This window comes from Aphelocoma coerulescens, chromosome 1 (genome assembly GCF_041296385.1).
Source record: "Aphelocoma coerulescens isolate FSJ_1873_10779 chromosome 1, UR_Acoe_1.0, whole genome shotgun sequence".
Taxonomy (NCBI): domain Eukaryota; kingdom Metazoa; phylum Chordata; class Aves; order Passeriformes; family Corvidae; genus Aphelocoma; species Aphelocoma coerulescens.
In genome coordinates this window covers 119,254,665-119,268,526 of record NC_091013.1, presented here as the reverse complement: position 1 = coordinate 119,268,526, position 13,862 = coordinate 119,254,665, and the positions used below count along the sequence as shown (strand labels likewise).

Genomic DNA, 13,862 nt, shown 5'->3' with positions numbered 1-13,862 from the left:
CGAATTTTCCAGGCTTGCCACCTGTTTCCAAGCGTTTGGATATAAATTAGAGCTGTTTTGAGTGCTCGCTGTCGGCCACCTGGAGAGCACGTCTGGAACGAGGATGTTATTAAAGGCTTGATTAATGTTATTGCTAATTAAAGCACTGAAGTGTCTCTCCCACGGCCAGTGGGTCCATCCACGGCGCTGCGTGCCCTCGGATACAGGGCAGGGAAGGGAGAACATGGGATTTACCCACGCTTGCGGCACTGGTGGTTTGGCACTGACTTTTCCTGCATTTATCCCAGCTCGGGAAGAGGGGCTGGGTGGAAATTGGAGGTTTGATCCTGATATTTCCTGAGCTGCTTGATTTCCAGAGAAGTGGATTTGGATCACAGTGAGGGTCACGTAGCCCCCAGCTGATTCCTGTGCCATGGGATATTGTGGGATTCATTTTCCAGGCAGTTTGTGGGCATGATGGGTGTTAATGGCTTGTGCCTGCTCCTTACTGCGGATCCCGTTTTTCTGAGGGGTTTCGGAGTTGTTCTGAGCTTTGCTCCGTGTTTGGAGCTTCAGCAGCTCTCCCTGCTGGGAGAGAGGAGTGCTGCGAGTCTGGACTGGAGTTGGGAATGGAGCGGGCCAGCCCTGAGCTCTGTCCCTCAGCACTTCTGGTCCCTCTGGTCCTGCCCAGTGCCGCTCTCAGTCGGCGCCACGAGCTCTTGGGAAGCCCCTCCCGGGCGGAGCGGACCAAGCCAGGTACTTCTGAGGGCTGTGGTTCAATTGTTTGCACTCCCAGTATTATTTACAACATTTAATTGCTCCTTCATTTAGCTCCCTAGTGCAGGGCCTGGCTGCTGCCAGCTGTTCCTACCGGCGTGAAGACCCCGGGAATTGCTGCTGGAGGCATGTGCTGGTCCATCACTGTCCTTGCCCGGATTGCTCCATGTCCCTGGATCTCTGGGAGACCAGCACAGCAGGAGAGAAGCAGGAACAGCTTTGGAATGTTCAGGTACCTCAGGGATGAGGAGCATGGGTGTCTGAGCTGGGGAAAAGGAGCTTTCTCAGGTCAGCAGCCGGATATGGCATGGGAAGGAGGGACAGTTTCTAGGTTGTGTTGCTATTGGTGACAAGTTTCCAGATGTTTCCACCTCCCAGTGTGTCTCACCTGGGATTATGTACTTTGGCTGGTGAATCATAAAATGGATATTGGATTGGTAAATTAGATATTAGAGAAAAATTCTTCCCTGTGGGGTTGGTGAGGCCCTGGCACAGGCTGCCCAGAAAAGCTTCTCAATACCCCGTCTACCCCTGTCCTCTGGCAGTGGAAGCCATTCCCTGTGTCCTGTCCCTCCAGCCCTTGTCCCCAGTTCCTCTCCAGCTCTCCTGGAGCCCCTTTAGGCCCTGCAAGGGGCTCTGAGGCCTCCCTGGAGCCTTCTCCTCTCCAGGTGAGCATCCCCAGCTCTCCCAGCCTGGCTCCAGAGCAGAGGGGCTCCAGCCCTGGAGCAGCTCCAGGGCCTCCTCTGGACTCTCTCCAGCAGCTCCAGGTCCTTGTGCTGCTGGCCCCGGGGCCGGGGCAGCTCTGCAGGTGGGATCTCACCCGAGTGGGGCAGAATCTGCCCTTCCCTGCTGCTCATGCTGGGGGATCAGCCCAGCACGTGGGGATTTTGTGATGCCAGCACACACGGCTGGGACGTGTCACAGGCTGGAAATGGGGACAGTGCCCCCTGTCACAGGAGTTGTTTCATTCCCGTGCCCACCCCTGCAGCAGGAATAGCCGTGGGTGCTGGATCAGCGGCCCAGGAGCGGCGGTGCCACGGGGAGGTGCCGGTGAGTGAGCGCTGCGGGGCCTGGCCGGGGTCATGGACAGGCACGAGGGATGAGGATGCAATGGGGTGTGTGGGGCTGGATCCGACACCTCTCCAGCCCTTAGGAGCTGGCGTTTGTGCTGGAATTAACAGAGGGATGGAGGGGCCTGAATCCCTGGCGTAGAAGTGGGAGCCAGGCGTGGCTCCTGCTTTGCAAATTAAACAGAACCAGGGATTCTGTTCAGCCACCTCGAGGCCTAACCCAGGGCTGGCAGTGCCTGACACTGCGCTGGGCCCATCCCAGGCGGAGACGCCTCATCCCATGAATCCATGGTGCAAAAGAAGGAGCTGCTCTGCCAGCACACGACAGTGGTTCTCGTGCACAGGAGAGGATTTTGGGGGCAGCTTTGTCCCTTCCGTATCTCTTCAGGGCCACTGTACCACATTCAGAGGCTGAAGGTGGAACCCCCAGAGCTCCCAGTGGGAAAGGGAAGGAGGCAAAGGGGCACGGGAGGAGGCGGCGGAGCTGGGGACATCCCTGGGCAGCTCTCCAGGAGGACACAGTCCTTCCCACCCCTGGAGGTGGCCAAGGCTGAGTATTCCCTCCTCATCCTCACTCACCCGCAGGCCAGGGCTGGTTTTTTGCTGCCTTTATTAGACTTCAAAGAGGTTGTTTGTTTGTTTGTTTGTTTGTTCTCTTTCTGGGAGTGGGTGCACAGCAGGAGAGAGGCAGGGAATGCAGGAGAGGATGAGGATGGTGTGTTGGGATGTCCCAGTCCCCCAATGGGCACAGGGAGGAACTGACCCGGGGCTCTAAAGGCAAGAGCAGGCTGGGGTGCTGGTGTCACTGGTGGTTTTCTATCCAGCTATGGGGTTTGTAATTCCTAAATCCAGTATCAATCGTGGTTCCAGGATACAATCCTGGCTCTGGGGGTGACGCTCAGCAGCTGCTCCTCACCCCTTCCATCGCCTTCTCCCTGGTGCCAAAACCCTGGGCTGCTGCTTGTCCCCTGGCCTGACCGTGTGTCCCCCCTCAATCCCAAATCCCTGCTGTGAAGATCCTGGCTTGGCTGCCAGAAAGGATCCCTTGTCCCCATGGAGAGCTGCCCGTCTTGCCCTCCCAATAATCAAGGTGAAACTGAGGATGCTGTGTGTCCCTCCCACTTGGCTAGAAAGGTTGGGATATTCCCTGGGCTGTTCTCAGCCTGGTTCCCAAGGGTTTAACTCCAGTTCCTGAGGGTTTTGCACCATTTTGCCAACTTGGCCAGGCCCGGGAGACCGGTGAGAGTTGGAAAGGGGTGGAAATCCTGCAAAGGTTTTCATCCTCCTTAATCTTTCACCCACCTCTTGAGCATCTCTGTGGTTGCCCCCTGTGTCAGCTCCTGCTCCAGTGCTGGAGCCTCTCCCAAAACCAGCCCTTAAAAAGCCTCTGCATTGTGGGGTTCATCCAGCCAAAAAAGATCCAGCCACTTCCCCCCAGACTGAATCCCCCTTGCTCCCAAACCAGGTATTTCTGCAGCCAGCTCCCTGTGGAGATTTGGGGTGGGGAAGCTCTGCCAACAGCCCCGGCAGCTCCCTGGGCCCTTTGCCGATGGGAATCGGATGCTGTGGGGTTCTGGAGTGGGTTTTGGGGGGGGCTCTGAAGCACTTGGGGGTTATTTAATGCAGAAGCTGGGGCTGGGAGGAGGGTGTGTGGGGGGGTCTCTGTCCCCAGGGTGTTTCGGGGAGGCTGAGGTGGGCTCAGGGCAGGTTCCAAGCCAGGGGTAGGTTAGACCGGGCTGGGGAGCAAAGGGGGGGCCGAGGCCCGGCCTGGGGGCTGCTAAAACCAGCACGGCATCCACATGAAGGAGCCCAGGGCGGCGCCGGTGGCGGCCCCCGCCAGCAGCCCCAGGGCCATCTGGTCCCCGGAGACGCGGTAGGGATCCTCGCGCACGATGACGTGGGTCACCCCGGGAGCTGCAGGGGAAAAGGGCCGTGAGCGGGGTGGGGAACGGCCTCGGGCACCCCCCGGGGCCACCGGGCCACCCACCTCCGTACTGGTGGCCGTAGTGGCCGGAGCTGATGTAGGCGGCCTGGTGGGAGTCCAGGGACACCGTCTGGTAGTAGTCGTCGTCGTAGGGGTCGTACACGTGCACCTGGAGCAGCGGGGGGTGGGGTGAATTTGTGGGGCTGGGCCGCAGCCCCCCAGGGGTGACAGGGCCCTGGGTCCCTTGGGTGGGGAATCCGAACAGTCCCAAGGGCTGGGGGCAGCCTGTGCTCAGGTCACCCTGGCTCTGCCCCTTCCCTGTCACCTTAACCATGTCCCTGCCACCTTAACTCTGCTCCCATTCCCTTCACCTGTTCCTGTCACCTTAACTGTGTCTCTGTCCCTTAACCGTGTCCCTGTAACCTTAGCATTGCCCCTGTCCCCTTAACAGTGTCTCTGTCATCTTAGCTGTGTTCCTGTCACCTCAGCTCTGCCCCCATTCCCCTTAACAGTGTCCCTGTCACCTTAACTCTGCTCCCATCGCCCCCCACCAGTGCACAGGGTTCCTGTGGCTCTGTCACCTGCCATCAGTGGTGACATCCAACCCTTCCCCACCTTCTTCCCTGTGGCTCCAGGGACTTTACTCCCTGGGCCCTGAGGCTGCACAGTGGGTGTTGGGGAGCCCCTCCAAGCTCAGTGTCAGCCCTGGGAAGGACCAGGGTTGGGGGAACCTCCCCCTGCCCGAATCCTGAATCCCAAATCCCATGCCAGGATGGTGTCCCTGCTCAGGGGGACTAAGCCTCACCGGGGTGGATTTAGCCTCCAGCACGGCCATCTTCCAAGCACTGCAAACAAAACAGAGGCACTCATTTTTGGCAGGTGCTGCAGGGGTGGGAACTGTCCCTTTTCCTCCCCATGGGGACCTGGATGTGGCCATGGGGCTGGCACTAATCTTTAATTCCCTATTAATGAGCGCTGGGCTAACAGCTGGGATTGGGAATGTGCTGGGAGGTGCCCAACACCACAGAGATGGGCACAGGGCAGTCCCTGGGAATGGCCCCGGCTAAAACAAGGGCAGGCAGGAAAATGACACCTAAGTTTGGAGGGAAAAGCACGTAATGGATGAATTTCCACTCAGCTGAGGTCAAGCTCAGTTGAAGAAGTTCTGCTTGGCCACAGCTGAACGTTTCCCTCAGTCCAAGTGCAGCTGAATGTTTGCCACTTCTAATTTTTAAAAGTTTTATTTTAAAACAATCAATTTTCATAAAATAAAATTCTTTTTAAAGTTTAATTTCTGATTTCTTTTAGAAATAAATAGAAGGGGAACAGTGCTAAAAAGGGCAGTTTGCCTCAAGCCAGCGAGGGCTTCACATTCAGAGGTTTTATTTACGAACACTGATGAAAACCCTTCTCCTCAGTCAGGCCAAGAGGGGATTTCTCATCCATGACGAAACCTCCCTCCCTCAGGAGACTGTCTGCTTAAAAATAGCTGCTTTTGGCTCTGGATTATTCAGTGGGAACCCCAAATCTCCTCCTGTGCCTTTCACCCTGCGAGCGTGTTTGAGAAAACAGGCTGGGGGCAGATTTAGCCAAGGGTGGGATGTGGCGGGAGCAGGACGGGGCTCTCGTGTGGCCCAGGCTCTTTCCAGGCTGGGATAATTGGGATGCAAAAGTCACTTACACAGCGTCGTCCTCGCTCTGGGCACACAGCGTGGTCTTGGAGCCGTCCCGCAGCACCACGGTCAGCAGGCAGTCCCGGCTCCTCCCCTCGGGCGGCTGCACGTCTGGGAAGGGAAGGCATGGGGTGGGATCCAGCCTCAGCCAGAGAGATGCCCCAGAGACCCTCCCTGGGCCCCAAATTCCCCCTGGCATGAGAGCTGGTGGGTTTAGGTTCGGCTCCATCTCCACGTGCAGTATGCAGTCAGGATCTCACAGGTTAAAAGCCAACCCAAGGAATGAGCTGATGGGCAGAAACCTCCACCCCCATGGCAGAAGGAACACGGAAGGGCAGCAAACTGCCAAAAATCTGCTCAAGGCCACGAGGCCGAGCTGCCTTTGCTTTGAACTTGCCAGAGCGCACTCAAATTTTGTAGCAACAGGAGATGCGCATTTCTGGAGTGGGATCGTGAGCTCCAGCAAGAGCAAAATCTTAAATCCATGAGGCTCATGTGTCTTCCCCCGTTCTCCAGGCTTGGCAGGACCCTCCGGTGAGCACAAAGCTCCGGGATTGTGCTCCCACCGGCGCTCCCAGCCCAAGAAAGGAGCTTTGTGCGGCGGCCGTGGGCTGCGGGGCCCAGCCAAGCTGCTGCTTTGTTCCCCTTGTTTGTGCGAGACGTGAGCGATGAGTCAGGGCCGTGGGATCCTGTTTGCTACAAGCACAAACCAGGAGGAGAGTTCCTCCTTCCTTCCTTCCTTCCCCCAGGAAAAGCAATGGCAGAGACGATCCAGCGTCTCCTGGCTGCGAACGAGAAGCGGTGAATGAGACAGCCTGGATTATTTAGGGGGTATGCTGGATGTGCATCGTTTAAGAGGGGCACAGCCACGTGGAGAGCCCTGTGTGGGATGGGGTTGGGAATGCAGGGCTCGGGAACAGGGGCTCTGCTCACCCTTGCACTCGCGGCCGATCCGCACATCCCGGCAGCTGTACTTGATGTGGATCCGGCCGTCCATGTCCCGCTGGGTCTCGTCGTGGTAGTAAACCAAGCTGCCATCCAGGTAGAGCACGAACCAGTTCCTCTTCCAGCGGCGCAGGATGGAGCCTGGTGGGACAGGGAGCAGGTGAAGGACCCCAGCGAGCCCGGTGGGACACGGCCAGCGCGCTCACAAGAGCCAATGTCATCCTCCAAACATCCAGCTCCTGTGAGCTGCTGCATCCCACAGGACACCCGTGCCTGGCATGAGCATCCGGGGCAGCGTGACCAGGTGGCTTTTAAGTGGAAAAAGGCTGCCAAAAAAGCCATCAGGGCATTGGGTGCCACCCTGCCGAGCGCACGGGAGCGCATCCAGCCCCGGACACAGCTCCAGCCCCGGACACGGAGCCGTGTGTCTGTTCTCATGGCAGGCAGCCCCTCTCTCCGCTTACGTAAATCCACGAGCGGCTGAGCCACAATCTCCCTGCTGCCGTGGATTAACCACCCAGGTTGGGGCTCCTTGTGTCCCTCACGCCCCACCTCTTCCCAGCAAACCCCTCCGGGTTTTTTGAGGGGCTCCAAACCTGGAAAGCTCAAGGGTTGCACTTACTCTGCCGCCAAAGCCAACCGCTCTTCACCAGCGCCATGGCTGCCGCAGGCTTCGCCGGATCTGCTGGGATGGGAAGAATAATGGGGTTAAAATAGCAGCTCCCGCCTCGCCTCCGGCTCTGCCCATGGCTCTCACCTCCCCACAGCCTCTGGGGGCCAAGTGGGATGGGGATTCACCCTTGTTGCTCCTGGTATTTTTGGGGGATGAGCTCAGCGCCCGGGTTAATCGGGGTTAGACAGACGCGGGATTTCATCATGTGGGAAACATCGCGAAGGAGGCACTCTGGCCACCTTTCTTTCTGCCTTTAATCTCATTGGGATTTAGGGATTATCGTCCCATGGAGGTAAATGGAGAAATCCGGGCCATGGATGAAAACAGGCAGTGCCTCCCCACAGCCCCAGTAACTTTCCATGGTAAACGACACCTACACTTGTTTATTTTCCCTGCCTGGATGGAAATTAGTCCTTAATAAGGCCATGAAGTCATCGCTCCCCAGGTCCCCGAGCAGAGCCAACACCCCAGGGACAGGCAGGAGCAGTTCCCTGGCCACAGCCCCCATACCCACCATCAGCTGGGAATCCCAGCACCCAGTGATGGGAACTCGATACCCTGGGATGGCCTCCAGGATCTCCCGCCAGCTCTGGGGGCACGGCAAGGCACAAACACCCCCCAGTACCTCTGTGCCTGCGTTACCGAGTGCCTGAATCCCTGAGTATCCAGGTCCCCATGGAGTTTGCAGCCCTGGCACCCTCACCCTGCGCTGCCTGCATCCCCGGGAAATCACAGCCCATGGACACCCCCATCCCCTGCCACCCTCACCCTGCCCTGCCCACATCCCCGTGAAATCACAGCCCATGGACACCCCCATCCCCTGGCACCCTCATCTTCCTGCCCTCGCACCCCTGGGTACCCCCATCCCTCTCCGCTCCCGTCCCTGTGCCACCCTCATCCCACTCTAGTCACAGTCCCTCGGCACCCACATCTGGTGCCCTCATCCCACATCCCCTGGCATCTTTTCCCCTCCGTACCCACATTTTGTGGCACCGTTTCTGCCCCCCTCAGGAGCCCGCCCCCCTCAGTACCGGCCCCCTGGCACTCTCCCTGCCCCGGTCCCCCCTCCCCGGTCCCGCCGCGCCCGCAGCCCCCCGAAGCCGCCCCGCGCATCCCTCACCGGGCGGAGGCGGCGGTGCCCGCTGCGGGATGCGCTGCGCTCCGCTCCCGCCGCCCGGCTCTGCCCGCCCGCGCGGCTCGCCGGGAGCTGTAGTCCGGCACCAGCATCCCGAAGTGCCGGCCGCCGGGAGAATCCCGCTTTCCAGCGGTTTATCCCGAAAAAGCCGCCGCCCGGCGCCTGCGCGGCGGGGATGCTGCCGGGCTGGTGCCACCTGGGATGCCCGTGGTTGATCCAGCAGCTCCCATGCTCACTTTCTCCTCAAATCCTCCCCCCCCCCGCCCTTTGCTCCTGACGAGGAGCGCATCCAGGAGTGTGGGTGTCCTTGGGAGGGGGCTCAGCCAGAACGGCACCCCCGAATTCGGGCGTCCGGGGGGTGCTGCTGCCCCGCACAGAGCTGGGCACGGGGAGGCGATGCCTGGGGGGATGCAGGATTTTCCTCCGCTGCTGGGAATGGGTCTGACGAGGTGTTTCATGCCAGAAGCATAAATCAGGAACAACCCAAGTTTTAAGCACGAAAGTGCTCGTCTGAAATAAATTTCCAAGTGGAGTGAACAATCCTCTAGGTCAAAATCAAGGTCTGTCCTGGCTTCTGCCGGAATTAGAACTGTCCCGGGCTCTGGGACACGAGGTTGGATTATTTGGGAAAGTCAAGACACAGGTGATAGCAGAGGCTGGGCTGTTAATAAAAGATGCTTATTGAGCACACAGCAACCCTTAGGATACGAAAAAAATTCTATTCCAGCAGAATTTTCAATGTAAAGCCCTTTCCCCTCTTCTCCCTCCAGCGCTGGCTTTACTGTGGCAAACAGCAGAAGGAATTAAATTAATCCAGCAGCCCACTGGATGATCCCGAAGGAGTTGAATTGGAATCGCCCCCTCGGCCAGGCCACACTCACAGCCTTGTGCATCCCGCCGTGCTGGTTATGGGGCTGCAAAACATCCTGGTGGTGCTGAATATTTCCAAAATCAGGGACATTATGTGGAAATCTGGCTGGGCCAGAGACTTTGTCCTGCAATGAGTCCAGGAAAAAGTTCCCTTAGGACGAGATTTGGGCTGGAATTTGGATTTATCCTGAGTTATCCACTGGTATTGGGCTGCCTCTCCATACAGACACGTGACAGTTTGGAATTAACTGTTCTCAAAACTTTTCCATTGTGGTTTTCCTCTTGGGAAGGAAATGGTGCCAGTGTGGGAATTGGGGGGCTTGGTCTATTAATTTTTTTGTAAACCAGGGTGGGGTTTTTTATGTTAAACAGGATAAATTTGGGACATGCTGGGTGGAAATAGTGATCCAAAGAGCCAGGACATTGTTTCCAGCCAGAGAAAGGAGAGATGCCATGTGGGAATACACTCTGTCCCTCGCTCAGGAGAGCCAAATCCTGAATTTCCCCCCATTTTCCATAGCAGTTGGGCACTGCTTAATAAAATCTATGAACTTTGATGCCTCTGGTTTGTTTTTCCTCCAGCTCTGTCTGCAGTGGCTCATGCCTGGTGGGGATCTCTCCCACCCCAGCCACAGGCTTGGGTTTTGGGTAGGAAACCAAGAAATTTTGAAACTCTTCCCGTGTCTCAGGAAATCCGTGTCTTCCACAGGGGGTCTCCCCAGGTTTCCCGGTGCTGTGGATCTGTGGAGACAGAAGCTCTGGGGGTTCAGAGCTGAACCTGGGGACAGCTGCAGGTGACACCCCCTGCATTTGCTGTTTCTGTCATTCCCACACTCGGGACAGGTCGGCACCTGGTTAAACACCCCGCAAATCCCTCTGGAGGGATTTTCCTTTTCCTGTACTGAGCATGTCCCATTGGTGCCGCTGGAATCCTGCAGGAGAAATGCACAAGGAGAAATGTTTCATTTGACATGTTTTTCACCTCCTCCACACCCATCCCTGCGTGTCCCAGGGGTGGGAAACAGACCCTTGTTACCCCTGTTCCAATTCCCTGATTCCCAAGGGAGGCATTCCACATCCATGGCTCAGGAAGCACAATTTACAGCGTGAATCCCCACCAAAAAAAAGCGCAGCAAAATACTTCGAACAGCAACGAGTGTTGTGAGGGAGTGAAGGGGGGGGGCATGGGTGCCCAGCTCGTCCCAGTCCCTGGGTGAAGACCCACAGGAATTCTCCATCTCTTTGCAAAATACTCCTTTCCTGCCCTAAGCAAGGTGAGGGGCTGGTTTGGATACGAGGAGAAGGACGGGGCAGAGCCCATGGAGGGCTGTGCAGGCAAGGCCGGGCCCCGCGGCTCCCCGCTCCCCTCCCGCTACCAGCCCGCGCCCCTGCGCTCGCCAGGCGACCCGGGAAGGGTCTCCCGGAGCCGGGTTCAGATCCCGGATCGCCGTGAAGCCCCACCTGGCATATCCCGGCGGGATTCCCGTAGCGGCCTTCTCCCTCCCTCAGCCTTCGCGGACTACAGCTCCCGTCATGCCTCGCTGAACCACAACTCCCACCATGCCCGGCGGCTGTACCCGTGCCGTACTACACCTCCCAGCACGCCCCGCGCCTGTCCGGGCCCTCTCGCCTAATGTCCTTCCCTTGCCTGCCGCGCGGACTACAACACCCATGACCCCTCGCGCGGGGCGGCCAGCGGCGGGCCGCGGCGGCGGCGCGCGGGCCTTGCCGGGAGCTGTAGTCCCCGCAGCGGCGGCGGCTGTAACGGTCCCGCTGGTGGTACTGCCCCCCCTACCCCCCCCATTCCCGGCTGGCGGCTGTGGGAGCAGCGGGAAGAGGAGGAGGAGGAGGAGGAGGAGAGGGAGAGCTGCTGTACCGGCACAGGGGCCGCCGCCGCCCGAGCAGCCGCAGGTAAGGGGAGGGGAAGCGAAGGGGGGACACCCCCGGGTGACAGCGGCGGGAAAGGGGTGGCGGCGTGGGGGCTCCGCGGTGATGCAGGGGGGTGGCTGGGGGCTCCCTCAGACCCTCAGAGCGCCCAGGGAGGGGGCGGCGGGGGGCGCATCCCTCAGCCCCGCGGCGGGAGGGGCGGGAGCGCCGGGCCGGGGGCAGCGGCGAGCGGAGCCCTGGGGCGGGGGGACCGGCCCCGGGCTTGTCGCTGCCCGGCAGAGCCCGTGTCCCCCCGGGCGCCGGCTGCCCCTCGGGGGCTCTTGTCCCCGTGTCCCCTCGCAGCCCGTTCCCCCGGGGGCTCTGTTCCCCCCGTCCCCCCGCGCCTGTCGTGTGTTCCCCCTTCTCACAGCTCCTGTTCCCCGCCCGGGCCGTGTCCCCCGGGGCTGCTGTCCCCTAGAGCCGGTGTGTGTCCCCCCCAGTGGAGCCTGTTGCCCCCGCACCGGGCTATCCCCCCCAGCCTGGTGCCCCCCAAATTTGCTGTCCCGCCTTCCCAGGGGCTGTTTTCCCCCAGAGCCTGTTGCCCTTCCAGGGGCTGTTCCCCCATCCCGGGCTCACCGCCATCCATGGAAAGAGGGAACGGGATGCGCGGGCTGGGGGTGCCCCCCGGGAATGGGCGAACCCCCCCAAAATATCCCGAGGGGCACGTGGGGCCGGCAGGAGAGATGCCGGGAATATTGACGAGCCCGCCGGCAACTCCGTGCGATGGGAAGGGCCGAGCTGTGGCCGGCAGCCCCGTCCCGCAGCCCTGCTGGGGGGTTAAAATGCTTTTTAAATGGTTATAAAATGGTTAGAGGGTTTGCTGAGCGGGGGGATGTCGGCGCGCAGCATCCACAGGAATGAAAGCAGGGACATCCAGGTTGGGAAATGCAAGGCGGTGTTAAGATTTTTCTGCCGGTATAAAATGCGTATTCCGTTCGTTTTTATGAAAATGTGGATTATTTCCCTTTTTTTTTTTTTTTTTTTTTTTAATTTCTTTTTAGTGATGATTGCTTGCATGCTCTGTTGTTGGCATTGTGGTGTTCAGGGCAGTGAAGTCCATCGCTACATTGTGGGTGAATAATGCCAAAAAGGAGCTTGGTTTCCGTCCTTTATAGAAAGCAGAGGAGCCTGGAAGTATGGAAATGAAATAAATACTCATTAGCAGAAAGAGGTTTTGTACCGGGTTGGGTTTGGGGGGCATTTTCTCCCCTCACTGCACATCGTGATGAGCTTTTGGGTTATGGTTTGTATTTCCATAGGCTGAATTTTATTTATTTGGTGCTCATTATTGTCAAGTGTAGAAAAATGAGCAGGTTGAGGGTATTTTTTCCCCCCCTCTCCTGGACAAAGACATGTTGTACTAAGCAGAAAGAAACCCCAGAAAGATTCTATTTTTGTTTTAATCAAAATATGATTTAAGATGCTGTGGTGTGTTTATTTTTGCTGTTAACTAGTGATGGAGGAAGTCAGAGCCTTTTTTTGTGTGCATGTGTGTGTTTTTTTAAAGGAATGTGAATGATGGAAACATCTTTAGGGAAACATTTTGCTGGACTTGATTGCATCAACTGCATTATTTCATAAAATGTGAGCTGTGAAGTGGTTGTTGATTAGAACTCAAATTGAGGAGCGATGTTGAGCAATGTAAAGAAAAAGGAAATTAGTATGAAGAGGCCAAATGCTTATTTTCTTTTTTTTCCAGTTCTTTCTGATTCTGAATTTTAACTGTTTCGTGGCTTCTCTTGACCTTTATGGTTGAGTCTATTAAAAAAAAACCCCCAACAGCCACTATGCTCTGTATATGTATTCTTGTTATACATACATAGGTAATAAAAGGACTGATATCAGCCAGCATTGTGTATTTTGCATTAAATCTGATTAACTTTTTGTTCTGGGAGTTGCAAATACCAACTTACCCAGTTATGCATCCCAACTTTTTATTTACCAAGGCAAATGTGGATGTTTTTTAGAAGGAATCTTTCTCTCCCAAATCACGTGCTTTATTTTAGGGAACGTGGGGTAAGTGTTACAGATATTGTTGTCCAGATCTGGGGGGTTTGGGGTGTATTCTTCAGCTGATTAAAATTCCTGGATGTCAGCAAAGACACACTTTTTTGGACAGGTAGATATATACCCTCTGGAACAAAGGGGCTGGAAGCAAAATGTGTGCCGTGGAGGTGTTTGGAATTTGTTCAGAAAATATTCCTTGGAGTGAGAAACCTAGATTGCAAAAAAATGTATGTGGGATAACTGGGATACAATCATTTAGGGAGGATGTTTGGGGAGATGCTTTCTGATCCTGGTTGATACCCATCTGTCAAACCCCATGGTAAGCCTGCATTGCAGCAGGTGAACTATCCAGGGACTTTTAAACCCTGCAGTTAAGTTTTCCTGGTCCCCGTGATCCGTAACCCACCATGGGGATACCGGGAAAGAACAGGGAAGAGAGGTGATGCTGCTCCTGCCAACATTTCTTAGGAGAGTGAGAATGCTTTGGAGCAGCAGTTCTGTGAAAGGCCTTCGGTACCTGCACTGAAAGCATAATTAAAATGATAATTGAATTGGGGCTAAATTGAATTATGCGATCTGCCTGGGAGAGCTCAGCTTGGACACGGAGGTGCGAACGCAGCCACCTCAGGCAGGGGAGGTGCGTGTGGAATCCAGGGTAGTGCCTGCTTTTGGGAAGTTCTCCAAGGCGTGGGATTGGCACCGATCTCCCTTTCAGGGAAGTGGGACATTCACCGCTGGGATGTCGCTGCTGGGTCACCTGCTGTGAAAGCTGTGGCACGAACAGAATTCCATCTGGCTCTAAATCCAGGGGTTTTGCTGCTCTTGCTGGGGCAGAGGTGCTTCAGAGCCTTCTCCTCTGGTAGTCAGAACCACCCCCCCGTGT

The 13,862-nt window shown here is 56.9% G+C and overlaps 2 protein-coding genes across 8 annotated transcripts in view; one reads left to right on the top strand and one right to left on the bottom strand.

Annotated features, from left to right (window-relative positions):
* Positions 1–4: 4 nt before the first annotated feature.
* PLEKHB1 (pleckstrin homology domain containing B1) lies at positions 5–10,588 on the bottom strand. 5 transcript variants are annotated; one of them, XM_069026738.1, is made up of 8 exons: positions 10,508–10,588; positions 8,162–9,978; positions 6,991–7,053; positions 6,357–6,509; positions 5,432–5,534; positions 4,556–4,595; positions 3,814–3,919; positions 3,512–3,740 (listed from the first exon to the last, which is right to left on the bottom strand). In XM_069026738.1, exons 3-8 carry the CDS (start codon positions 7,025–7,027, stop codon positions 3,604–3,606), a joined length of 576 nt encoding a protein of 191 aa, XP_068882839.1. In that variant the 5' UTR covers positions 7,028–7,053; positions 8,162–9,978; positions 10,508–10,588; the 3' UTR covers positions 3,512–3,603. The 5 variants fall into 5 exon arrangements, with proteins under 5 accessions (XP_068882815.1, XP_068882823.1, XP_068882825.1 ...); XM_069026714.1 differs by having other exon boundaries at positions 5–3,919; XM_069026722.1 differs by having other exon boundaries at positions 5–3,919; positions 6,991–7,050.
* Positions 10,589–10,804: 216 nt separating this feature from the next.
* Positions 10,805–13,862, top strand: part of FAM168A (family with sequence similarity 168 member A) — a 128,389-nt gene continuing 125,331 nt past the window's right edge. For 2 of the 3 annotated variants that reach the window (XM_069026627.1, XM_069026635.1), the window contains exon 1: positions 10,806–10,957. The gene's annotated coding sequence lies outside the window, so the exon portion shown is untranslated. Of the gene's footprint in view, positions 10,958–13,862 lie in introns of all 3 variants that reach the window. The other variant, XM_069026645.1, reaches the window with a different exon arrangement.

What these genes read in the sequence shown, in the direction of transcription:
- PLEKHB1 (XM_069026714.1), bottom strand. Translation starts at nt 7,027, where the DNA reads ATGGCGCTGGTGAAGAGCGGTTGGCTTTGGCGGCAGA. An exon ending in CGGTTGGCTTTGGCGGCAGA is followed by an intron (nt 6,510 to 6,990) that starts GTAAGTGCAACC and finishes CTGTCCCACCAG; the next exon opens with GCTCCATCCTGCGCCGCTGG. An exon ending in TGGAGGCTAAATCCACCCCG is followed by an intron (nt 3,920 to 4,555) that starts GTGAGGCTTAGT and finishes CCGCTGCTCCAG; the next exon opens with GTGCACGTGTACGACCCCTA.